This window comes from Panthera pardus, unplaced genomic scaffold (genome assembly GCF_024362965.1).
Source record: "Panthera pardus isolate Hobbes unplaced genomic scaffold, ASM2436296v1 HiC_scaffold_21, whole genome shotgun sequence".
Classification (NCBI taxonomy): Eukaryota; Metazoa; Chordata; class Mammalia; order Carnivora; family Felidae; genus Panthera; species Panthera pardus.
This window is the reverse complement of record NW_026526777.1, coordinates 37,041,145-37,068,668: the sequence shown is the minus strand read 5'-3', so window position 1 is coordinate 37,068,668 and position 27,524 is coordinate 37,041,145. Positions and strand designations below refer to the sequence as shown.

Here is a 27,524-nt window from a genome sequence, read left to right as displayed (position 1 = left end):
ATGTTAGCTGTGGGCTTTTCATAAATGGCTTTTATGATGTGTAAGTATGTTCCTTCTATCCCGACTTTCTCAAGGGTTTTTATTAAGAAAGGGTGCTGGATTTTGTCAAAGGCCTTTTCTGCATCGATTGACAGGATCATATGGTTCTTCTCTTTTTTTTTTGTTAATGTGATGTATCACGTTGATCGATTTGCGAATGTTGAACCAGCCCTGCATCCCAGGAATGAATCCCATTTGATCATGGTGAATAATTCTTTTTATATGCTGTTGAATTCGATTTGCTAGTATCTTATTGAGAATTTTTGCATCCATATTCATCAGAGATATTGGCCTGTAGTTCTCTTTTTTTACTGGGTCTCTGTCTGGTTTAGGAATCAAAGTAATACTGGCTTCATAGAATGAGTCTGGAAGTTTTCCTTCCCAAAACTCAAACAATTTAGTAATGAGTTTGATGCCCTTTATTCAAGGGAAAACAATCCATGGATTGGGGGAGTACAGTTCCTCACAGGCAACAGAGGCTTTTACAGAGGGATTTGGGACAAAAGCGGGTTTTATGCAGTGTTAGACAACGCAGAAACATGGCATTACTGTTGGTTAGGTGGTCAGAAATTTCCTTATGAGGCTAGCAGGTCCTGTTTTCTGGGTAAGGTAGGCTAGCTGAAGCTGAGATGGAGGACTGGAATTGGTGTGTGTTAGGTGTCCTTGATAGGCAGTTCCCAGTGTGGGCTGCCTTAGGTTTAGATTTGTGACATGGGCCAGGCCGCTGGGGTGGCCACCATTTTGTGGATCCCAGTATACAAATTAACTATCCTTCTCTCCCCCAACTTCCAATCCCTACCTTCTAATTGTCTCTAGTTATGCCTTCTCTTTGAATTTTCTGGTTTTCTTCTCTTTTTCTATCTTCTTCTGGCTCTTGGTCTCAGTCTCCTCTGTCTCTCCTGTATGTTCTTTCAACAGCCTTACATTCTCTTCTCACTCTTTATGTATTGCTACAGGTCTCTCTCTGTTTTTTTTTAAGTTTATTTATTTTAAGAGAGACAGAGGAAGAGAGAGAGGCAGAGAGAAAGACTCCCAAGCAGGTTCCATGCTGTCAGCATGGAGCCTGATGCAGGGCTTGAACTCATAAACCATGAGATCATGACCTGAGCTGAAGTCAAAAGTCAGACACTTAACCAGTTGAGCCACCCAGGCACCCCTGGATTGCTACAGGTCTCTTGCTCTTGGGTGCCCATTCTCCAGTTCTGGCTCATGCTGTTGTATTCTCTGTTGGCCCTCCTCCCACCCCCCTCCCCGCTTCCATTCTGTCTGTCTCTCCTCTCTCCATCTGTCTTCCCACCTATCTCTGCCTACTGCTGCCTGCCATGGATGGTCTCTGTTTTCTGTCTCTGTTGCTCTTGGCCTTTTGTCTATATTCCTGTCTGTCCATGTTGCTCTCTGCCATCTGTCCTCATCACTACCTGGCTGTCATCTCTTTCCATTTGTTTGCTGTCTCTCTTTGTCTGTAGTCTCTGCCTCCATCTATCCATTTCTGCCTTTGTCTGTCTCTTTCCAGTTCTCCTGCCACATGCCTCAGTAGATGCTCTTCTGTGTATCTGAGTGCCTTGTTTCTCTCTCAAGACCTCCTTTCTCCATTTACTTACCAGCTGCATGGGGTCAACTCTATAGATCTCTTGGCCTTAGTGTCTGGGTTTTGTTCTGAGAATCTTATTGGCCCAGTGCTGACTGTGGGTTGCTTGGCTAGTTGTACACTCCCAGTCTAGTCTGCTGTGACTGGGACCTGGGTGTGTGGTGGGAAGGGTATGGAGTTCTGTGATGTATGGGCTGTGGCAGATACACGTAGACAGGGAAGGTGGGTGGAGCTTTCAAATGGACAGATGTGTTCCCTGCACTCCTGCCATGCTTAGGACTCAAATATTTGTTGTGCTGAACTGGGCTGCTCTGAGATTCCTTCCATCCACCATGGTGCTATACTTTAGCCTCACTGAGCCATTTACCAAGAAAGTTTTAAAATAACACAGGAGACGAATGTAAAACTAATTAAAAAATCTTTGTCTAGTACTACTTAATATTCTATACTGCTTACTTTGAGTCACTTTTTTTTTTAAGTTCTGGGAATGAATTTTTATTGTGTGTTATTTACTGATGGTCAAAGAGTTTTGTTCAAAGTGACTGTAATATGTAAAGATGTGCATTAAGAAATGATTATGACTATAAAACACCTACTTGATTAATCTGTTGTACCATTTGTTAGCAACTGATGACACCAACAAATATTTGTTCACAGCAATTCAACATACCACTGACCTCTTGTTTATTAAGTAAACTATCATTGAGTCGTAAAAAAGTTTACATTTCTCACACAGTTTTATTCCCTTCCAAACTGCTTATAAAACTGATTCATCTGTTTTTAATGCTTTAAAATCCTTTAATTTGCTGAATGAAGGTGGAGGTCATGCCTCTGAAACCACGTACTTAGGGGCAACTACCCAGTTAAACAGAGTTTGAGTTTGCTCTTGAAATGGAAAGCTCTCATTACATTGTAACTTACTGATATAATCAAAACATATTTTTGAAGTATATTAAAATTAGAGGCAAAGCAAGTAACTATCGAATCTCTTGGGAATTCAGTTTGTATTGTACCAGGATTGGGCCCTTGACAATTTAGAAGGGTCCTTTTCATGGAATTTTATTGTTGAAAAACACAGTGGAGCCTAAACATGATTAAGATTTTAAATGTTTTATTTAAGTGTATCATCCTGACCTAACTCCTTGTTTCTCATCTCCTCTCCATTCTCCCAAATATTACCAAATCTTGATCTGGGTGGGTTTTTTTTTTTTTTTTTGCTTTTTTAAAAAATTAATTTCTGGGGGCGCCTGGATGGCTCAGTTGGTTGAGTGTCCGACTTCAGCTCAGGTCATGATCTCGCGGTCTGTGAGTTCGAGCCCCACGTCCGGCTCTGTGCTGACAGCTCAGAGCCTGGAGCCTGCTTCGGATTCTGTCTCCCTCTCTCTCTGCCCCTCCCCTGCTCATGCTCTGTCTCTCTCTCTCTCTCTCTCTCTCTCTCTCTCTCTCTCTCTGTCAAAAATAAGTAAACATTAAACAATTTTTAAAAAAATTAATTTCTGGTATGGATTTTATTTAGGTTCAGGCAAATCAAATTATTATTTTCTCGTCTTTGTCTAGTGCTTACATATATCTTGTTCTCATTTATCTCAATCATTTTTCTATTGTTTTAAAAGAAAGAAAAAAATAATTTTACTCAAACTTGCTTTTTATAAGAGCACTGATAGATAGCCTTAGTAATCTTGTAGCAGTGAAAGTATCACGAAGATATGTTCCCTTCTAAGAAAAATATCTCTAGTTATTAGAAGCATATTGTCAAATGTACACCACAGGCCTCCAAATAATCAGGGTTCACAGGGAACAATACATTTGTGTGAACTGCTTGCTGAATGTAGCTTTTATCTGTGTGATTGCCCAGACTGAGTCACCTTTCTAAGCCATTGCTTTAGTTAGTTTCTCCTTTGTTACTTGTGGTAATTATGATGAAAAGTAATTTTCTAATAATTTCTCTTTAGAATATTTCTGTGTTATGCTTTATGGGCAGATGGTAAGTTTGGAATGATTTTGACCCATCTTACTTACTACAATGTGGTTTGGCTCATGGCCCCAATCAGCTGAAGAAACTTTACACTGGGTGGGAGGGGGTGTCTTTCAAATTTTAAGAGTATTTGTTTTTATTCTACAAATTGGAGGAAACTGTGTGGGCTGAGGAAGGTTGAATTTGGGAAACCTTACATTTCACTGCATTTGCTCTTACAGCTAAAGACCTTTAGGGGTAAAAAGGCATCAGAGGGAGGCAGTAGAATCTGGCTAATTTGCATCAAAGACCGGGAGACACAGGGAACTTTAGATGAGAGCCAATGAATAAATCATGGCAAGGGCAGCCAAGTTGAACCTACACGTTTTACTGAACAGTGTAGGAGGGACTTGATCAGTTCAGAGAATATGAATTTGGAAACAGGCTGTGTGCTTCAGAATGAGCCACTGGCTGGCTGGAAGTCTCACATTCTATCTGCAGAAGCTATCACGTACAGTCAAAAGCATATGTCTTACCCGGATTTTATAGATTCCAAAGACACATTTAGGCATTTCCTGTATATATAAACTGACCCACCAACATGTGATTTATTTCTACTATAGCCTCCCTTGACAACATGGTATACTTTTACATTAAAATGGCATATCATATCATGTCTCTAAAACCAGGCAATTCACTGAGCAAAAAGCCTGGTACGACATGGTTCACCCGAAATGTATCACTTTCCACTTAGTTAAGTTTAGAAGGTGTTTCTGTTATTTTTTAAATTTAAACTCAAGTTAGTTAACATACAGTGTTGTCTTGGCTTTAGGGGTAGAACCCAGTGATTCATCTCTTACATATGACACCTAGTGCTCATCCCAACAAGTGCCCCCCGCCCTGCTTAATGCCCATCACCCATTTAACCCATTCCCCACCCACCTCCCTCCAGCAACCCTCAGTTTGTTCTTTGTATTTAAGAGTCTCTTATGGCTTGCCCCCCTCTATTTTTATTTTATTTTTGCTTCTTTTCCCCTATGTTCATCTGTTGTATTTCTCAAATTCCACATATGAGTGAAATCATATGATATCTCTCTCTGCCTGACTTATTTCCCTTAGCATAATACACTAGTTCCATCCACATTGTTGCAAATGGCAAGATTCATTCTTTTTCATCACAGAACAGTATTCCATTGTATATATATACCACATCTTCTGTTTCTGTTATTTTTAAAGTGGCCTAGACTCTACAGAGTCCAGCATTTAGAGAAGTGATATTTCAAGTTAATGACTGGTTGATTACTCCACAAGGGTGGGTGATTTGCAGGTTGTAGAGGCTTAGGCTTCATCTGATTTGTTCTTTGTTATGAATCTGGTTACTTAGTCAGATTTTATTGCTGCCGGAAGCATAGAAAACTAGTTTGCCTCCACTGAGATCCCTAGATCTGAAGTGACATTCACACAGCTCATTAGGGACAGTGCTGCCACTAGGACCCACCTTGTGGTTGTCCCCATGGCTGTTCTTTCAGACGGTGCTCTGGGGACCCTAGGGATTGCTGGGGAAGGGTGGATTAATAGGGTGTCTTTTACCCACCCCCTCCCCATTCTCCCATTAGTTCTAATTGTTGACGAGGTTCCTTGGTGCTTCTCTGTTTAATCTCATGGCCTCTGTCCTACTTGGTGCCCTGTGCTTGTAGATTCTCCATATGGTGTCTCCAGATGTATAGCTCTCGGCTCACCTGGCAGCTCAGGGCTCCCAAGAGTGCAGAAGCAGATGCTTCTGGACCTTAAATGTGTAGGCCTGGGATTGGCATAGCATCCATTCTACCGCAGTCTGTTGGTCAGAGCAAATCACAGGCCCACCCAGATTTAAGATGAGAGAACTAAATAATAAATAAGGGCATGAATGTGAGGAGGCATGGTTTATTGGGGGCTACCAGTATAATCTCAACTGACCGTACCAGTTGTCAGAGCCACGGGCCTGAGACATGTAAGGGGCTGGTCCCTACTAAAAGAAGAGAGAAGGTGAAAAGGCTTATAAAGCACCAGCAATGCTCTGGAAGGGATTGTATTGCCTCTTCCTTTGTAGGTATTTTATGAAGACTGTAACCAGTGATTGGTTTGATAGTGCCAGGAGGCAGGAAAGCAGATGACCTCTGCATAACCTTTGGTCTCTTGGAGCCTTGATCTGCGTCAATGTGTTGGAGAGCCTTTAACCTTTATCCCTCCAGATTTTTACCCAAGTGAAGACTCTCTGAAGGAGCCACATGAAGGTCAAAATACAGTATCAGATTTATAACTATTAAACTGGACAAGGGAACATGCTGCACACCTGTCTCCCTCCTCAAGCCTGGACTTTGACCTCTAGACCATGAGTCACTGACCTACTCCTAGGCCAAGAAGCTGGAGATGACAGAACAGAGGGCTGCCACAAATGGGTTCTGAGAGAAGTAGTTCAGGCCCTGGCTTCCCCTACCACACCAGGCACAGGCAAGTCTGAGAGGTCAAGATGCTCAGAGTGGATTCCCCTTGCCCTTGAGATACCTATTGATAGCTTGATCAATCTACTTAGGCAGGTATAAATGAGGGGGGTGAAGAAGGAGGTCAAAGTATTCATTTTAACACTTCTTTCTGGGGATGGGTAGATACTCCTTTCTCTCAGTGGAAGCCCCAGGCATGGAAAGATAAATAGCTATTTATCATAAAAAGCTATTTATCATAAAAGCTATTTATCAAAGTAGAGCTTTATAGAGGTACTGTATTCTGCCAAATCTAGAGTCCTGGAGTACTACCAAGGACTTTGAGGGAGCTGCAGAATTTGTGAGCTATGGTTCTGCTGATTTCTGTTAAAGATTACTGCAGGGCATTATACAGTTAAGAGCATTGGCTTTAGTGTTTGTGATGGTTAATTTTTGTGTGTAAACTTGACTTGGTTAGAATATGTCAAGATATTTGGTCAAATATTTTTCTGGGTGTTTCTGCGATGGTTTTAGATGAGTGTAACTTTTCTATCAGTAGACTGAATAAAGCAGATTGCTCTCCCTACTGTGAGTGGGTTTCATCTAATAAGGTGAAGGCCTGAATAGAACAAAAGGCTGACTTTCCCCTTTTGTCTGACTACTTTTAAGCTGAGACATTAGTTTCTCTCTGCCTTTGGGTTTGAACTGAAACATTGGCTCTTCCTTGGCCTACACCATCAGCTCTCTTGTTTCTTAGGCATTTAGACTTGAACTGGAACTACACCATTATGTCTCTTGGGTCTCCAGCTTGCCAACTGCAGATCTTGGGACTTGTCAGCCTTTATAATCACATGAGCCAATTCCTTATCATAAATCTTTCCCTCTTTCTTTACATATATAAATACGCACACACATACACATACACACACACCTCCTATTGGTTCTGTTTCTGTGGAGAACACTGATACAGTGTTAGATAGTCCCAGCTCTACCAGACATATGACCTAGGGAAAGTTTCTTCGATTTACTAAGCCTTTGTACAATGTCTATAAAAATGGATTAATACCAGTGTCTGTCTACCTTATGGAGTAATGATCCAGTGACTGTTAATACATGCAGTCTTGAAGGTGATGATGCCCTTTTCACTGATGAAGAATGGCAGATATCCCAACATTTTCCAGTTTACAATCTCCAAATCACTTATACCCAGATCGGGCCAGTTCTGCGGCAGTCTGTTTTTTGATGTTTTGTTCATGCAGTGGGATACTTACCTAATTAAGTTTTGTTTGGCTTTGAAATAAATTTTCATATATTCAGCTTGGAAAATAGTAAATAATCCCAGAGTCATTTATGTTTGGATATGTAGTGCATGTCTCTCCATTTGACTAGAAAGTCCATGTCACTTCACTAGAGCCCTCTTCTTTGGCATTCTTCACCAGCGGGAACATAGCCAACCGCCTGGAGGAATTAAGACTTGGTTAAGCAAAAGTGCTGTCATGGGGTTCTTGCACCAGAATTTATTGCACTTTTTTTCAGGGGATTCCCACTTTCTGAACCTATCTCTTTTGCAGACATACTTCTGGAGGCATGGTAGCAAATTGACTCAGACCCACCTAGGTCCACTCCTTTATTTTATTTAACAAATCTTATCTCCCTCAGAAGCTCCCGCTCCACTCAACAGCAAAGGGAGATTATGAATATCCCAGTTAGTAGTATCTCCAGCTCTTCCATTTTAACTATTCTTTTTTTAAGGTGTTTATTATTTTTGAGAGAGAAAGAGGGAGAGGGGGGAGGGGCAGAGAGAGGGGGAGACACAGAATCCGAAGTGGGCTCCAGGCTCCGCGCTGTCAGCATAGAGCCCAATGCGGGGCTCGAAGCCATAAACCATGAAATCACGACCTGAGCCGAAGTTGGACGCTTAATCGACTGAGCCACCCAGGTGCCCCTTAACTGTTCTTTTTTAGGTGACTTAGTCTCTTGTGCTCAGAATCCAGTTCTGCCCTTCCCATTGCTTTTCCCCATGATGGTGTGTGGGGTGGAGGCAACAGAACTTGATGCCCTGCCTCAACCCAACACATACTCCCTTGTGTGTGTGTGTGTGTATATGTGTATGTGTGTGCATATGTGTCTGTTATGTGTATGTGTGTAAATGTGTGTGTGTGTATGTAACTTGATCCCATCTAGGCCCCCATTGACTGTGCAGCTCATCTCTGATATTTGCCTGAACCCCCAAGTGGGGCAGTTTGACACACAGCCTTTGGCTACTGGGTTGCTTCACTCCACTGTGATAACCATCTGCTTATGCAACTTCAGCACTAGTGGCATAGTTGGAAGCTTCTGGATCCTTTCCAGACCCATAAGAGCCGAGGCAGTGCTCAGGAGGCTAATACAGCCAGGTTTACTCTGCAGCACCTTTAAGTTGCCAGTGTGGTGTCCTCTCCACAGATGTCAGATGGGGATCCAGGCACAAAGTGTCCCCTCCTCTCCTGTCCCTTCTCTTCTATCACTGTGTGGAAGGAGTGCTGTTATAGAATAGGTCAGCATACTATGTTTTAAGAAGTGGGAAGTGATAATTTGCAAGTGAGGAAAGAGACAAAACATTGAAAAGTAGACAGAAGAACCCAAACATTTAGAAGAGAAACAATTGCTTCTACCCACATCAATATTTCCTGAGGACATCATTGTAGATCACAAGATAGAATCATGATATATGATAACAATAATGGCATTATTGACTCATCAATTAAAGGTCTCATTATACTTAGTATTTTTATAGGAAGGAAAATTATTAATGTGTTACAAAGATTTTCATAGAAATGGTCTGATTTTAGTACTTAATGGAGTAAGAGAGAGATGATGTAATATGATGATTAAAAGCATGGATTTTGAAGTCCTGGATTCAAATCCTAACTCTAACCTGCTATGACTGACTGTGTCTGCAGAGGCTCAGTGTACTCATGAGTAAAATGATGAAATCCATGACACTTCCTTTAGTAAACTAATACCACCTCACAAAGATTGTTACAATCGTTAAAAAACCCCACCTTAATATGTGATAAAGTCTCAGTACAGAGCCTGGCACAGATAACAATAAATGTATATTATTATTAATACCTGGAATATTGCCTATGTGGAATCTCTTAGTTTCTAATGATACATGTGATGTTATTTGTATAGGTAGCCCACAATTTATAAATAGATTGGATTTTGGAAGTCAATTTGCAGGTCAATTATTTGTAGCTTAGGAATTGAAGGGAATCTAGAATATTCTCCCTTTCCAGCCAACCATAGTAGGATATACGTGTGTGCAAGGGAGAGGCAGGGGAAGGAGGAAGAATTTCTCTCCTGTTGGAGGCAAATGACTTTGTGACTAGGACTAGAATTCTTTCCTTCATTCAGTCCACATCCTTCAGTAAAGAGGGAATTCCTAAATCTTCTATCACATAGTGACAAGGGAATCTTGCTCCCTGCCAACTATAATTTCTTGCTTGGGTTAACAGTGAGAGATAACTATTTTGGAATTTTGAAATCTATGATTGAGAAATCCTCTGACTGGATGATCAGTAGGTTGATGTTTCTATTCCTACACTACTTCCTATTTTTCTATTTCCTTTCTGAAGTCCAAGAAGATACTAGGAGACGTGGTTTTTCCCAGATAAGGCTGTTATCTGCACCCCAGGGACAATGGAAATGCTTGAGGAAGGGTGAGCACATTTCAGGGATGGCCAGAATGCAGTTATGGGAAATTGCAGTGATATCTGGAGCTTGAGTGTATCCTGTTCTCATTTTTTAGCAAATAAAAAAATTAATCAATAAGTTAATTTTTTCTGATTAAGTTCATTAAAAATTAAGAATATACATATTTTTATCAAAGTAATAGACATTCTTGGTTGAAAAAAATCAAACTGAAGAGCTTATGAAGAAAAAGAATCATCCCATGCCTTGTCCCTTTGCCTATCCCGCTCACCAGAAGTCACATACTCTAATTTTAGCTGTTTCTTCTTATAGTTTCTGCCATGTCTCTAAATAATATGCATTACAGCTATTTCTAGATTTATCACTTTTAGCTATTAGCTGTTGACTTCAGTTAATTTAGCTGAGTTTTTATCTCACTTTATTTACTTTCTACCCTTTTCTCCTAATACAATTATTTTACTCCTTTATTGGTTATCTTTGCAACTTTAAGGAAAATCTTCCTTCCTTCCTTCCTTCCTTCCTTCCTTCCTTCCTTCCTTCCTTCCTCTCTTCCTTCCTCCCTCTCTTTCTTCCTTCCTCCCTCTCTTTCTTCCTTCCTCCCTCTCTTTCTTCCTCTTCCTTCCTCTCTCTTTCTTCTTTCTTTCTTTCTTTCTTTCTTTCTTTCTTTCTTTCTTTCTTTCTTTCTTTCTTTCTTTCTTTCTTGACAGAAGGAGAGAAAATGAGTATGAGCAGGGGAGGGGCAGAGAGAGAGAAAATCTCAAGCTGGCTCCATACCTAGCATGGAGCCCAACTTGGGGTTGGATCCCATGACCCTGGGATCATGACTTGAGCCAAATTCAAGACTTAGACACTTAACTGACAGAGCCACCCAGGCGCTCCTATATACCTTTCTTTTTTATCATGTCACCACTAGACACCATCCCATGATTGTTCTCACTTCTCTCTCTCAACTTATCATTTGCATTTTCACAGTGTTGGAATTGATACAGTTATATTCAGATACTTATAGTTAAGTATTTCATGCCTTGACCATATGTTGGTTTTAAATATTGGATATTAATAAGGTGTTTACACTGTTGTGAGAGTGATAATGACATAGTGTGATTTGGTTTCCTTTCTTGCACAGCTTTTGTTTTCTTTGATGCTTCTAATTTTTCCTGCCTCTCTTCCCCAAATTATAATAACCATATTGACTTTTTATGTTGTTTCAGGTGATCAAGAAAGTTATCAGAACCTGACTTCCTCTTTCCCTAGATAACCCTTCTGGAACTTCTGTTCTCTGAACGATTCTGTGCTAAATCTTTCTATTAGCTTCCTTCCTGCTTTCTGTATTTAGAGCCACTCTTCCTTCTAGTTCACATGTTGTCTTCTTTCCTTACTCCTTCACTTTGCTGATACACATCCCCAAGTAACTTCCTGAGGAAGAATATGTGAGAAATAACTTTCCTAGCTCTTTGCACATCTGAATATCTTTATTCTACATTTGATTGTTTTAATTAAAAAAAAATGTCTCTGGCTTTTTCTCATGTTGTTCTTTCTGCTGTTCCTGTTAGGAGTCAAATTGTTCCTCTTGGATTGGTCCTCTCTGTCTTATTTCTTTTTTATTTTCTTTTTTCTTTTTTAAAATTTACATCCACATTAGTTAGCATATAGTGCAACAATGATTTCAGTAGTAGATTCCTTAATGCTCCTTACCCATTTAGCCCATCCCCCCTCCCACAACCCCTCCAGTAACCCTCAGTTTGTTCTTCATATTTATGAGTCTCTTCTGTTTTGTCCCCCTTCCTGTTTTTATATTATTTTTGTTTCCCTTCCCTTATGTTCATCTGTTTTGTCTCTTAAAGTCCTCATATGAGTGAAGTCATAGGATTTTTGTCTTTCTCTGACTAATTTCACTTAGCATAATACCCTCCAGTTCCAGCCACGTAGTTGCAAATGGCAAGATTTCATACTTTTTGATTGCGGAATAATACATATACACACCACATCTTCTTTGTCCATTCATCCATCGATGGACATTTGGGCTCTTTCCATACTTTGGCTATTGTTGATAGTGCTGCTATAAACATGGGGGTGCATGTGTCCCTTTGAAACAGCATACCTGTATCCCGTGGATAAATGCCTAGTAGTGCAATTGCTGGGTCATAGGGTAGTTCTATTTTTATTTTTTTGAGGAAGCTCCATACTGTTTTCCACAGTGGCTGCACCAGTTTGCATTCCCACCAACAATGCAAAAGAGATCCTCTTTCTCCGATTCCTTGTCAACATCTGTTGTTGCCTGAGTTGTTCATGTTGGCCATTCTGACAGGTGTAAGGTGGTATCTCACTGTGGTTTTGATTTGTATTTCCCTGATGATGAGTGATGCTGAGCATTTTTTCATGTGTCGGTTGGCCATCTGGATGTCTTTGGAGAAGTGTCTATTCGTGTCTTTTGCCCATTTCTTCACTGGATTATTTGTTTTTTGGGTGTTGAGTTTGATAACTTCTTTATAGATTTTGGATACCAACTCTTTATCTGATATGTGATTTGCAAATATCTTCTCCCATTCCGTTGGTTGCCTTTTAGTTTTGCTGATTGTTTCCTTTGCTGTTCAAAAGCTTTTTATTTTGATGAGGTCCCAGTAGTTCATTTTTGCTTTTGTTTCCCTTGCCTCTGGAGACGTGTTGAGTAAGAAGTTGCTGCGGCCAAGATCAAGGAGGTTTTTGCCTGCTTTCTCCTCTAGGATTTTGATGGCTTCCTGTCTTACATTGAGGTCTTCATTCCATTTTGAGTTTCTTTTTGTGTACGGTGTAAGAAAGTGGTCCAGGTTCATTCTTCTGCATGTCGCTGTCCAGTTTTCCCAGCACCACTTGCTGAAGAGACTGTCTTTATTCCATTGGATATCCTTTCCTGCTTTGTCAAAGATTAGTTGGCCATACGTTTGTGGGTCCATTTCTGGGTTCTCTATTCTGTTCCATTGATCTGAGTGTTTGTTCTTGGGCCAGTACCATACTGTCTTGATGATTACAGCTTTGTAGTACAGCTTGAAGTCTGGGATTGTGATGCCTCCTGCCTTGGTTTTCTTTTTCAAGATCGCTTTGGCTATTTGGGGTCTTTTCTGGTTCCATACACATTTTAGGATCATTTGTTCTAGCTCTGTGAAGAATGCTGGTGTTACTTTGATAGGGATTGTATTGAATATGTAGATTGCTTTGGGTAGTATCGACATTTTAACAATATTTGTTCTTCCTATCCAGGAGCATGGAATCTTTTTCCATTTTTTTTGTGTCTTCTTCAATTTCTTTCGTAAGCTTTCTATAGTTTTCAGTGTATAGATTTTTCACCTCTTTGGTTAGATTTGTTCCTAGGTATTTTATGGGTTTTTTTTTTGTGCAACTGTAAATGGGATCGATTCCTTGATTTCTGTTTCATTGTTGGTGTATAGGAATGCAACTGATTTCTGTGCATTGATTTTATATCCTGCAACTTTGCTGAATTCATGGATCAGTTCTAGCAGTTTTTTGGTGGAATCTTTTGGGTTTTCCTTGTAGAGTTCCATGTCATCTGTGAAGAGTGAAGGTTTGACTTCCTCCTGGCTGATTTGAATGCCTTTTATTTCTTTGTGTTGTCTGATTGCAGAGGCTAAGACTTCCAATACTATGTTGAATAACAGTGGTGAGAGTGGACATCCCTGTCTTGTTCCTGACCTTAGGGGGAAAGCTCTCAGTTTTTCCCCATTGAGGATGATATTAGTGTTGGGTTGTTCATATATGGCTTTTATGATCTCGAGCTATCCTCCTTTTATCCCTACTTTCTTCAGGGTTTTTATCAAGAAAGGATGCTGTATTTTATCAAATGCTTTCTCTGCATCTATTGAGAGGATCATATTTCTTGTCCTTTCTTTTATTGATGTGATGAATCATGTTAATTGTTTTGTGGATATTGAACCAGCCCTGCATCCCAGGTATAAATCCTGCTTGGTCGTGGTGAATAATTTTTTAAATGTATTGTTGGATCTGGTTGGCTAATATCTTGTTGAGGAATTTTGCATCCCTGTTCATCAGGGTGTCTTATTTTTTTAAAAAATATTTCTTGTGTTTTTCTGTGCTACTCTCTGCAAGACTTTATCTTCTAACATTTACATTGAATTTTTAATTACTCACTTTTAATTTACAGGAGGTCTTACATGTTCTCTTATTTTTTTTTCTTTGTCATCCTGTTCTTGTTTTATGGATGTAATATCTCTTGAATCTCTCTAAGGATGCTAATTGGGGATCTTTTTTTTTTTTAAAGTTCTTTTTGTTTCCTGTATTATTTCTGCTTCTTCCATAGTCATTTTTTTTCTGTTTTCTTTTCCTCTAATTTTTGTGGATTTTTACCTTTTTAATTCATTTAATTTTATTTTAATGGTGCCTAGAGATGAGAGAAAATAAACACAAGCAGTCAATTATTATCTATAACTGGCTCTTATTCCCTCTTAACACATAGCTTTAGTGGGGCACTAGCCATGGAAAAGCTCACTCAGTTTTCTTCAACTGCTCTAAGTCTTTGAAGGAAATTACTGACAATTTTACTCAACAAGAGAGATAGTTAAACTGACTGGACTTCATATATACTCAGGGGTGATTTAGTGAATGTTGTGCTTTTTTTAAAGGCTTAGTTGTTCTTTTCAAGAAATGTGAATTATTCGGGAAGAAAAGACCAACATATAAAGAGTTATTCTGTCCCCAGGACAAAGTCGAAAATCTTTGACAGTCAAGACCCATCCCAGTCTGGTATTTGGGCTCATTCTCCAATCTTCCTGACTGACCTTTGTTTGTCTACACCTGTGTTTATGTGTTCCATGCTGTCAGACCTTTGCTCATGTTGCTTCTCAGCCTGGAATGTTCCCTTCCTCCCACAGCCTTACCAAAGGCAGGCATCATATTTTCATTTCTCTAAATATTGTTTTTGTATCATACATGTTAGGCATTCACAATGTTTGAATGAGTCTTACTCATCTTTCCAGACTAGAACAAGTTCATATATGACCCCTCTGAGACACAATTCTTTGCCTACCTTGGAGTTAATCAGTTTGTTACTGCTTTCTTCAGTTGGTTGTGCACATCTTCTTGTCCTGATAAGTTCCTGGAGTGCATGGACCATATCGCATCAGGCTGGATATCTCCAGGGTCTTATAAGGTGGTTGGTACCTAGTGGGCACTCAACAAGTATTCATGACTATATGGGAGAGACGGGGAAAGACTGGTTGTAGATTTTCAATAAAAGCTTATTTATAAATTTAACAGGTTTATAGATTAACTTCATGAAAGTTGTGTTTTATGTTCCTTTTAAATAGATGAAAACATTCTCAAAAGTAGATTACTGTATTTAGTTATTTCTCCTCCCTTTCATTCCTCCACTCCTCCCCACATAGATAGGAAGGATGGTTACCCATGTTGTGAATAAATAATAAATGCTGTACTAGAACAAAATTAACCTCCCAATTAAATGAAGACATTATATGTCACTACTGTTTCACTCTATCCAGTACACATACACAAACAAACCCCCATCAGTTTACAATAAAGAAGGGTTTGTGCATGTTCTTTCTTTTCTTGAGGAAGGGGTAAGTATTCTGTGGAGAGGAGAGAGCCAAGCTAAAAATGATTATATTTAAATTCTGGATGTTATTTGCTTAATTTAAGGTCTTGAAGAGAAAAAAAGGGACAGTTGATAGAGCACAGAAAATACTGAAGGCTTTTGATTTTCAGAAATGTGGGAAGTGATGAGAACCCACTGAGCAGCCATACCTGCTGACTTCATCCCTGCATCTGAAGTGAACGTGGGCTGGTGGTCAGTGAAAGAGCTCTGACACGTGGCGTCTGCTGCTACAAAAATCTCAAAATCAGCAAGAAACCTTTTGCCATCTCGAGCCTCTTGATCAGGTTCTGCAAGGCTCTAGTATGGGGGGGGGTGTCTAGTCACTTCCTTACCAAGAGGAGGGCTATCTGGTGTGCTTCTCGAGGCAATCCTCTGTCTCTCTTCCTCTGCCTCCTAAGAAGACTGTCTCCTCTTAGGATGGGTAAATGCTACTCAGGGTCAACAAGGCCAACGTGTAGCTTTTGGCTAAAAGACTGATAAGGCTAAGATGCTAGATGGAGCCCAGAAGAAATTCCTTTTATGTTCTCTCTTGCTCCATAGTACCAGTGTACATTCATTGAGATTAGTTAGAACTTGAATGTATCTCCTGGGAATCACTGGATCTCTGCAAGATTCATCGGTTGGTTGGTTAAGTATGCTTCCTTGGCTAACTTCTTCTTGGACTATAATAACATTAGCATTTGGATTCCAAATATTCAGCTCTAAAGGACTGTTCTTTCGTATTCTGCACAGGGCCATTTTCCTGTCGAAGAGACTGTTTTAGAGGGAAGTAAAGATACCTGGATTGGTTGACATTATTTATATCCTCATTGAATCTCAACTAATGTCTTGCCTCATATGCCCTTTTCTTTTCTTTTCTTTTCTCCTTCTTTTTTTTTTTTTCTTAACAGATACTAATTTTGTGTTGGGGAATGCCCAGATAGTGGACTGGCCTATCGTGTACAGCAATGATGGATTTTGCAAGCTGTCTGGCTATCACAGGGCGGAAGTGATGCAAAAAAGCAGTACCTGCAGGTATTTATGTTTGGGGTTGTTCTGTTGACCAGTCTATCCTGGTATTTTCTGGAAAAATAAAAATGGCTTACTTGGTGTGGGATTTGCCTTTCTCTCATTTAATGTTTATACGGGAATGTTTATGGTAATATTACCTCTAGTTCACGCAATATGCTGGGAAATCCAAGAAGCCTTAAAGCATGGTCTGTACAAAATGAGGGACTTGAAGTCACTGAGGTGTGGGGGAGGGGTGCTAGAAAAACTCAGGAAAGTCATTTTCTTTATAAAACAGGAATTCAAAAGTTTGTGAGATGTTACATGATTTGAAAGATGATTAAATAAAATTAAATGAAAATGAAATAAAATTTTAGATGAGTAAATTAATTTTTTAAGATTTATTTATTTATTTATTTAGAGAGAGATAGATAGATTGAGAGAATCTCAAGCAAGCTCTGTGCTGTCAGCACGAATTGTGAGATCATGACCTGGGCTGAAACCAAGGGTCAGACACTTAGCTGATTGAGCCACCCAGACATCCCAATGATTAAATTAATTTAAAAAAATACATGACTATTTGAGAAGAATCACTATGATGTTGGAAACAAGGACTTTGTTCATAGGGCTTTTCACCAGAAAAGGGGAAGAGAGCTAGGATTTTGTTGCCTTCTGAATCATTCTGTCACATCTCCGGTCACAACCTCAAAGACAGAGGCAAATGATGCTAACAGTGCACATAGCCTATGCATTTGACCGGGTTGCTAACCAGGCTGTACCCTTGAGCTGTGGTGCTAGAAACACTCTTTTAAAGCACCTTCACGGTGTGGAGCAGAGCAGAGCAAGCAGAGTAGAGCCTGTCCCTGGCCGTGCCAGACGCCCCCCTGCACTGCCCTGGCAAGGTCTTGGCTCAGCACAGCCTTGGGCTTCTCTCACTCCTTGCCTTCTTCGGAGTCTTCTGTCTTCAGTGGTGTTTGCATTAAGTGGAATCGTTTTCCCAGACCTGCCAGATCAAGAAAGCAACTCCTCTCTGAAGGGTGGCAAAACCTGTCTGACACAGGCATAGTCTTTGGTTTGCATTTTGATGGTATTAAATCAGCCATGTAACTAGTTTGGTGAAGAGTATTAAATGCTTTGAAAATACCATTTTCTTATATTTTAGGTGTTTTGGGTCTGGGAAATGGGAAATGTAAGATTCCCCTTCTTCCCTCAAAGATTTGGAAATTATGACTCTTAAATACTGCCATAAAATTCTGTTATATTTGTGGTTCTCCTCATAAGCATCTACATCCATATCTGCGTCTACATCGGTATATACACATATACAATAGGAACAAATTGGGAGAGTTAGCTTCACTTTTTGGTGTGACTGAAGCAACGTTTCCTTCCCTTTCTTGCTTCTTATTGGCTATAATCAGACACTTAAGTTAGCCAACTTTTTTATGCACAACTGTAGGAAACGTATTTAATTCTCTGAAAGTGTCCCCTCCCTAACAATAAAGTAAACATGCCTTTGTGCTCACTGTATTCCTAATGGCTCAGGAACCTCTTTTGCTTATTTCTTGCATTGTAGGCATATGAAATCTAATGTCCAGGTAAAGGAAACTTATGGCTACCATTATATTACAGTACATAAGACTGATGGAAGCTGGAAGTAATTATGGCACTTCACTTATTTCAAGTCTCCATTTTACAGGGATTCATTTTACCTTGTGAAGGAAACTGCCAGCATGTATACCATCATGTCACGTAAATGGGGGTCACTTATCTAGCAAATTAACTCAGAGAAAGTGGCAGAAAGCTAAAAAGGCAACTGGCTATATAAGATGGTCCCAGAGCTCCGTTTTTACCTCCTAGGAGAAGTCTTCTTGTTCTCAGGCAGGGCTAATTTAGTCTTGATCTAGCCATCTTTTTAAAGGTAATTCAACAAGCTCGGTTGTCTGTTTTCCTGATTCATAGATGAAAAGCAGAGTGCTGCATGAGAGAAGCACAAGGTGAACCATAGATAATAATGTCTCTCAGTGGGCTGGGAAGGGACATAATAACACAAGTGACACAGAATTTATAAAGTCAACAGCTAGGACACATTTTTTTTTATAGAGTGCTGGCAAGCAGAAGCCTACAGTAAGCTCAAGGCTGTTCCAGTATGAGGCCAAGCGAAGCATTGGAGTTGATGGTTGCCTCTGAGGTTCTTTGTAGCTCTGAAATTCTAAGATTCTGTGATTCAAGGCATCAAGAGAAAGTTGGATTGCATTCCGCGTGCACAATTTTGGAAGATGGGATTGTTTAGGAACACACGCCACTGCTTCCACATTACCCGAGATTCAGAGGCTGGGCGTTGGTGTCCTTCTTTTCTGGTCACATGCAGGCCTGAGGTGGTCAGGAGTGGCTTTTCCTGCCCCATTGAGAGATGGCTTTTGTCCTCTTCCATTTTGTTAGTGTCCCGTGCCATGGTTTACTCCACCTAGTTGGGGTGTGTCTTATTCCTAGAGGGACAAATCTTGGTCTTCAGACCATATTCATGGTGGTGCCCAGGAAAATGGACAGTCCTGGCAGTTTTCGGGCCTCTGCTAAGAACCAGTATTAGTCGGTAGGAATATCTACTACCTAGAGGTTTTCTCTAATTTTCTTCCATGTTACTTATCTCCACCACCCCCACCCCGCCTTAGTCTACTTTTCTCCAAGTGTGAGCAGTACTAAGAGTTACAGGATTTTATCATTTCAATTTTTTAAACCTGGTGCTTTTTTGGGGGTGGGCTGGGGTGGGGTGGGTAGGAAACAGAGCTTCACAGACAGTGGCTGAATCTTCTGTTTCTTTCCTCAGCTCTGCCTTAATGTTTAGAGCATCAAATTGCACCCTTTGGTGCAATTTTTTGGCTGATGAATTTCCGTGATTCTTTTCCCATTCTTTTGTTTATTTTGTTGGGAATTAGAAGAGGAAAAATATATGGCCCACATTTATTCTGCCATCTTTCCTGGGAAGTTTCGCTGAGTTGTATTTCTAAAATGTAAATCTGATTATGGAACTGTCTTGCTTCAAACCTCCCAGTGTTTGCTCCCTCCACCCCATTGCTTTCAAGATAAAGTTTAAATGACTTCACATGGCTTGTAATGCCATGTGCTCCTTCATGATTTGGTCTGTGCTTTTATTTCTATGTTATCTGTTGTGAAATCTCCCCACCTTGTGTATATTCCAGTCACACTGAACTGAACTACATTCAGGTTCCAGAATTAACCTCACTCTTAACCTCTGTGCCTTTGCATATGCTCTTCTTTTACCTGGAATGTTTTTTCCCTTCCTCTTCTCATTAATTTCTACCTGCTCTTTAGATTTCATATGCCTCTACCCTGGGAAGCCTTCACTGACCACTCTGTGCCTGTATTCTGTAATTCCAAAAGTGTTGGTCATACTGTTTCCTGATCCACACTTTTCTGGGTGTCTTCCTTATTATACTGTTCATTTTTGGGGGGCAGTGGTAGAGTGCCAGTCACAGTTGAATTAGTGAAGCTTTCTTGATTGAATGAATGTTTCCATTTGTGTGTGTGTGTATGTGTGTGTGTTCATTTCACATATCACAGTGCTGGGTATAGGAAACATATTTAACATATGATGGTACAATAGTCAGTATTTGTGGAACTAACTTCAGCTTTTTGGTTGATTTGCAGTTTCATGTATGGGGAGCTGACTGATAAAGACACAATTGAAAAGGTTCGACAAACATTTGAGAACTATGAGATGAATTCCTTTGAAATTTTGATGTACAAGAAGAACAGTGAGTATTAAGACCATCCTGAACCATACCTTTATTTATGCACTTGGGATAGTAAAAGAGGTCCTATTCCTTTGTTACTGTCTTGCATTTTCTTTTCCTCCATCAGCTGAGTGTTGTTACCTGAGGCTGTTGTGTCTGTTTTGAATAAAAGGTTTGGATTGCCGAGTTACCCTGATCCTTATGGAACATTTGAACTTGTCACCGACCAATTAAGACTTCTTGATCTCTTTTTCTGCCAAGTTGGTGTTTTTCCTGTATGGTGAGCTGTTGGCTCAAGGCACTTGTAGACTTTAAGCCTTCCTGGGGGAAAGGAAGACGTGGGACAGTGACTCTGGCCAGATCCTCTTTGTATTTGTCTTCCGTAGTACCTAGCACAGTAGGTAACACCATCAGATGCCCTATTAGGTGAAGGGGATTAAGAGTACACTTATCTTGATGAGCACTGAGTAATATAGAGAATTGTTGAGTTACTATGTTGTATGCCTGAAACTAATATAACATTGTATGTTTAACTATATTGGAATTAAAAAAAAAAAAAAAGAGTTTCTGAATAGGGGAGGCTGAAGGGGTTGAGTGTCCCAACTTCAGCTCAGGTCGTGATCTCACAGTTCGTGAGTTCAAGCCCTGTGTCGGGCTCTCTGCTCTCAGCACAGAGCCTGCTTTGGATCCTTGTCCCTCTCACTCTCAGCCCTTGCTCTGCTCACATTCTCCTTCTCTCTCAAAAATAAATAAAACATTAAAAAAAATACAGTTTCTGAATAGAGTTCTTCTCCTGATGACCCCAGCTTTCCATCAGAGACAGTGTTAATATTCACAGTGGGGTGTTAATATGTATTTGTTTTTGCTACGATACTTCCTCAAAGTGTATTAATGAAGAATTTACATCAATAGCCATACACAGCTTAAAACTTGCTTTTCTCTTAGGAGGTTTCCTGTTGAATGGGGATTAGCTATGTTAGAAGTATGGAAACGTGGGGCATGTGGTCATAGCAGAGCTGCAGAGATGTTAAATAGTACTTTGCTTTTGTTTTTAAAAAACGATTTTGTCTGTAAAGCATTCTGTTCTTTATGTAGGATTGAATGGTAGGTCATAGGTTCAATACAATGTTTCCCGCGTGGCCCAGATAGCACATGAAGATAAGTGTTTATTTTGGTGGCATTCAGAGTGATGCATTTTGCTCTGGAAAGCAAAGGGCACATGTTGCTTTTATCTGGAAGGTGCTGGGACTTTTCTTCAGTTCTGCAAGTGTTGGACCAGTCAGCTGAGAGGACTGTTTGTTTGGTGGCCTGTGCTGGTGCTGATCTGAGAGACTGCCTCAGGGCATCAATGAATCCAAGAGGGTTGTGCCTGTAGCTTTGATGCTAATGTGGCTCCTTGTTCCATCTCCCTCTTTCAGCCAGTAGGTCTTGTTCCTACCTCGCTATTAGGCAGGAGAGGAGCGGGGTGAAGACTGTGAATGGCTCTGTGCTGATGGGGAACACAACCCAAAGCACGAGCTCTTACAGGAGCACACTGGCCTTCTCCTCTGCACATGTGCCCTGAGCTAATGGAGTCAGTTCAAGGTTTTCCACACTGGGAGCCTTTCGTACGGAACAGTGTGGATTTCCCCTTGACACAGAATACCAATTGGGTAGGTGTGTCACAAAAATAATGCTTTGCATTTATATTTTGCTTCAGAGTTTTCAACCTTCGTTAGACTATGCATTTAACTTGTTCAAATTATATGTGTTTGGCACAGAAAGGAGAGAAAGGGGAACTTACTTTAAATGGAGTCAGTGATTTCACTTGCTAGCCCCGTCAGGGGGTATGTACTCCAGAGGGGGTATGCAATGGGAGGGGGGACGCTTGCTGTTCCCTCAGCTGCCTCCCGGGCTGAAGGCCTTGTATTGCGAGCATCTCATTGCACTGAGGGTGACTCTATACTTCAGGTAGACATGGCCCACATATGTGTGCCAATTAGTTCAACTATTGTTCTACCAAGGAATGAGCATCTCTTCCCTCCTTTCAGGTTGTGGTAGGCTTATTGACAGCTGCGTGCCCGTCTCCAGCGGGGCACGTCAGCCTAGCATGGGACTTTACTTCCTGAGTGGTGGTAAGGAATTTTCAAGAGTAATTTGGTCATTTGAAATTTTTACCTTACCCTTTGACTTCGGAAAATAGACTCTGTAGAAAGTATGATTCCACTCTATTTTAAAATGTTGATTCTCTAAGCCCCATACAGTAGGCATGGCTGATGTTATGGATATCCATTGTATAAGAAGTTAAATTCCTTTCTCAGGGTCATGTGGAGCCAGGACCTGGTTTCCAGTACTTGTTCCAAGGCCATTCTTCCAAGACTGGGACTATCTCACTGTGGGTACAAGGCAGGGCCACCATATATGGTTGTGCAGGCTACACCCTATATGGGGGGAGGGGGTGGCAACTGGAAACCAGCTTGTGGTTTGTGTGCTGAATCCTCCGTGCACCCTAGCCTAGCGTTACATCTGTGCTGAGGGAGGAGCTTCTCTTTCTGATTTATACAAAAATGTCTAGAGGGCCAGTGGGGAGTTCCATAAAAGGCTAGGCCTGTATCTAAAACATGCAGCATGAAATGCAGATAGTGGTGGTTTCTTCCTAGGAACCTGTTCACCAGCCCTTCCCCCCCCCCCCCCCCCAATCCCATCCTGTCCTAAGGAATTTAGAAACTTTAAATTATTTATTTAGCCTGGGAATTTTATATTTGCACTGAATTCTGTGCTTTTTTTTTTTTTTAACCGCTTTTTTATTGACCTGCTACTCTATGTCAGACACAGGCTTTATGCTAGGGATGTGGTTATGAAAAGACAGACACAGCCTCTGCCTGTACAACAGACGGTACGAAGCCCTAAGTGGTTTTTTGTTGTTGTTTGTTTGTTTTTAATATTCATTTATCTTGGGGTGAGTGCAAGTGGGGAAGGAATAGAGAGAGAGGGAGAGAGGATCTGAAGTGGGCTCTGTGCTGACAGGCTGACAGCAGTGAGCCTGATGTGGGGCTCGAACCCACGAACTGTGAGATCATGACCTGAGCCAAAGTCGGATGCTCAATGAACTGAGCCACCCAGGTGCCCCCCTCCTTTTTTTTAAATACTTACTTCCTGGGGCGCCTGGGTGGCGCAGTCGGTTAAGCGTCCGACTTCAGCCAGGTCACGATCTCGCGGTCCGTGAGTTCCAGCCCCGCGTCGGGCTCTAGGCTGATGGCTCGGAGCCTGGAGCCTGTTTCCGATTCTGTGTATCCCTCTCTCTCTGCCCCTCCCCCGTTCATGCTCTGTCTCTCTCTGTCCCAAAAAAAAAAAAAAAAAAAAAAAAAAAGTTGAAAAAAAATACTTACTTCCTAAGTGTGTGTGTGTGTGTGTGTGTGTGTGTGTGTGTGTGTGTGTGTGTTTTGATGGTGACACCATTTGGAGGAGGTCACTGAACCCTAACTTAGGAGGGCAGGGAAGGAAGTCTTCCTAGCAGACAGGAAATCATGCAGAAACTGAGGGAGGGTGGGAGTTAGGCAGAGGGAAGGGCAAAGAGTAGCCAGGGCTGATGAAAGGCATGTGGTGAGAGCAACCACTGAAGTTTCAAGAGACCCGAAGCAGGGCTTCTCAGACTTTGACATGCATAAGAAACCACCTGCACACTGCAGTGCTAGTTGTGGTCAGTAGGCCTGTGAAAGGGTCTGAGCCTCTGCTCCTAGGTGATGCCAGTACTGCTGTGCACGTATCACATGCTGCACAGCCAGGACAGAGGGCAGCTATAGTGAAAACTGACCTCCATGCCTACAGGGTGTGTCTCCTGCACGGCTGGATCCCCTGCACCCAGCACAGTGCCTGACACACAGCAAATGCTCCCCCCAAACTCATGGAGTAATTACATAAACATATACACTGAAAAGGGGTAACCATTGAGGCTGGAGAGGTTTGGAGGGACCAGGAACATAGGCACATTATAGAGTTTAGAATTCGCCTTAAGAACACTGGTTGAGAAAGAGGATGGGGATGAGGGGCGTTAAATATATAAGCAGATTTACATTTTATAAAGATGACTCCAGTAGAGTGGGGGAGATGGAATGGAGCATAGGAAACTGGAGGTCGGGGACCCACTTAGGAATGATACGTCCCCTCCCTTGACGAGATGGTTGCGGCCTGCTGGGGGAGGGAGGAAGAGGCAGTTATGAAGGAGAGAGATCCAAGGATGTCTCCTCCAGGACTGGGGAGGACTGAGTGTGGGGACTTCATCATTGGTGCCCACTGACTGGCTCTCCCCTCTGTCTGCTTGGCCCCGGGTGGTGCCCAGGAAGTGGGAAGCACCGCGTTTCCTGTCAGAAACTCTACTTCTGACCTGAGGTAGAACGTGCCCAGTATGTAGCAGAGAGCGCAGTTAAAAGAGGTGCTCTGTGAATGTTTGTTGAGTGACTTTGAAAGGGCTTGGTAGTTACCAAGAAGCAGATGAGTAAAAGAAGCATTTGATTCAGAGAGAGGGTATCAGAGCCGAGGTGGGAGCAGCGTGGGGCTGAACTGACCAGTGATGCCCTCAAGGAGCAGACTGAACAGAAATGGGCGGGAGGAGAGGAGGGAGGAGACAAAATGTCTGGTTCAATAGACTGAAACTCTCAGCATTTTAAAGCAGTGTAGAATCCCACGGGAGAAAAGTCACCCCTGTTGAGATTTTTAGCTGTGAAATGTCATCATCTAGAAGAATTTATATTTTGTTTCTCTGATTTTTAAATTGAATCATTTTTACTATGAGAAACACATGAAGATATGAAGAAAAACAATTGCCCCAAAGACTCAGAGAAATACTACTATGCTATTAACGTTTTGGTGTGTTTAGGTTTTTCTTGCACATGATACATAATTGAGATTTTGATGTGTATTCTTTCTTTCTTTCTTTCTTTCTTTCTTTCTTTCTTTCTTTCTTTCTTTCTTTCTTTCTTTCTTTCTTTCTTTCGCGTGCATGAATTGGGGGAGGGGCAGAGGGAGAGAGAGAATCTCAAGCAGGCTCTACACCCAGCGTGGAGCACAACAGGGGGCTGTGGGATCATGACAGGAGCCGAAATCAAGAGTCGGAAGCTGAACTGACAGACCCACCCAGGCGCCTCTGATGTGTGTACAACTTGAAGTCATACATACATCAATCTTTTATCATAAAAATATCCTCATTAAAATTCCCCATAAATATAATTTAGAAAAGAATTTCGTTAATACTTCTTCCATTGTTGGATATTTATGAGGCTCTAAACTTTATTAAACACAGTGCCAAAGTGGGTATCTTCATGTAAAGGTATTTATTGACATTCTGAAATATTTCCTAGAAGTTAAGAATTACACTGTCAGAGAATGTGAACTAAGGTTCCTGAGACACTTTGCCAAACAGTGTTTCAGAATTGAACCCATTCCCAAGTTCACTTGCAGATTTTGAGTCTGACTCATTGTACTACACCAGCACTGCAGTATAACTTTCAATTTATCAAATTGCCTACAATTAAATTTTTTTTGTTTAATGAGTATTTTTAATGCTAGTGAGACTGAAGTATTTTTTCCTATTTATCTTCCATTTAAAATGATCATTTCTTTGTTAATTGTTCAGTTTCTTTGCTCATATATTCTATTTAATTCTGGTGATTTTCTTATTGGCTTTTTTAGTAAACTCGTAATGAGTTGCTTTTTTTCCCTCTCTCTCATTCTTTACTAGTATTTGCAAGGACAGCCTTGTAGAAAGAATCTTCTGTTGATAAGCATTAATGTTTGTCCTCCTTTTTAGGAATTGGGAGTAATTAGCAAAAGGCTTCCTGGTGTGCTTTGGAATGAATGTGTGGAATACTATTAAATATCTTCAAGGATGGATTATTTGAAAGATTTCTTTCTATCTGTTGGCCAGCCTGATGAGCAAACCCAGTCATTTTAGTAGTGCTATGTGTTTTGTATTGTTACTTCACTCATTCACAGTATGTTGGATAATTTTGTTACATCAATGACAATCATTAATGAACTCATTCAGTAAATATTTGGGGGTTCGCTCTTGTGCTAGTCACATAGTTTTTCCATTTTTCAAACAAGAAAATCATGAAGTATGAGCTCTGAGTGAAAGCAGGACACTCTGGGTAACTCTCCACAGCATGTGACTGACCTCACAATTTGTGGTGTGGCAGGTGGCCTCATGTTTGAGACTTCTAGATCAGCTTCTCCATTAGAGAAGCTGAGGAAAAGGCTTCTTACTGTGGTTGTGCCAAGCCAGCAGGGAGAAGTTGCCAGCCAAATACTTATTGATTACCTACTGTAGGCCTATGGGTTTGAGCCAAAGAGATCCAGGTATAAGAAACTGACTCTGCCTTTAAGGAGGTTACAATCTAGTTGTGGAGAAATCTAATAGAAAAACCATCATATTTTGCCTAGTTTTCTAATGGATTGTCTTTCATTTATTCAGTGCTAGGAGCTCTTTATATGTAAGGGATATTGATTCAATGTTGAAAAATATTTTTCTTATTTAAACATGTTTTCTTTTTAATTATATTTTTTATACCTTTTATAAGTAAAATGAATTTATGTCACTATTTTCCTTTATGGTTCTTTATGTGTGTTTATATATAAAGCTTTATATGGAGCTTTATATATGTTTAGGAAGCTCTTTTCCTTACCTAAATGATAAAAATATTCTTCCTTTTTTCCTTCTGGTACCTTTATAGCTATGTTAGAATATTTAAAACATTAGGGCGCCTGGGTGGCTCAGTCGGTTAAGCGTCCAACTTTGGCTCAGGTCATGATCTCATGGTCCATGAGTTTGAGCCCTGCATTGGGCTCTGTGCTGACAGCTCAGCTCAGAGCCTGGAGCCTGCTTCAAATTCTGTGTCTCCCTTTCTCTGCTCCTCCCCTGCTCACACTCTTTCTCTATCTCTCAAAAAATAAACATTTAAAAAATTTTAAATTTAAACATTAAATATGTATTTTTATGTATTACGTGACGTAGCAATCTCAATTTATTTTCCACATTGCTTATTCAGTTGTCTCAGTTCTATGTACTAAAGAATTCAGCTCTTCCCTTCTAATTTCAAATGTCCTTTCCTTTTTTTGTGTATTTATTTATTTTGAGAGAGAGAGAGAGAGAGAGAGAGAATATGCATGCGAGGGAGGGGCAGAGACAGAGGGAGAGAGAGAATCCCAGTCTCCATGATGTCAGCACAGAGCCCCGTGTGGGGCTTGATCTCATGAACTGTGAGATTGTGACGTGAGCTGAAATCAAGAGTTGGACGCTTAACCAACTGAACCACCCAGGGACCCTGAAGTGTTCTTTTCTTCTATGCTAGATTCTCACACATTCATGGGCTTGTTTCTCTCCTCACCTTTTCCAGGAGTCCTTTTGTAACTTATTAGCTATGTGAGTTTGATTAAAATGCTCTCCCACTTG

At 40.8% G+C, this 27,524-nt stretch overlaps 1 protein-coding gene across 3 annotated transcripts in view; it reads left to right on the top strand.

The window, feature by feature from the left end:
- Window positions 1-27,524, top strand: part of KCNH1 (potassium voltage-gated channel subfamily H member 1) — a 387,829-nt gene that overhangs the window by 13,538 nt on the left and 346,767 nt on the right. For all 3 annotated transcript variants that reach the window (XM_019429238.2, XM_019429242.2, XM_019429239.2), the window contains exons 2-3: window positions 16,250-16,373; window positions 20,013-20,119. In XM_019429238.2, the coding sequence (XP_019284783.2) occupies window positions 16,250-16,373; window positions 20,013-20,119 (231 nt within the window). The remainder of the gene's footprint in view (window positions 1-16,249; window positions 16,374-20,012; window positions 20,120-27,524) is intronic.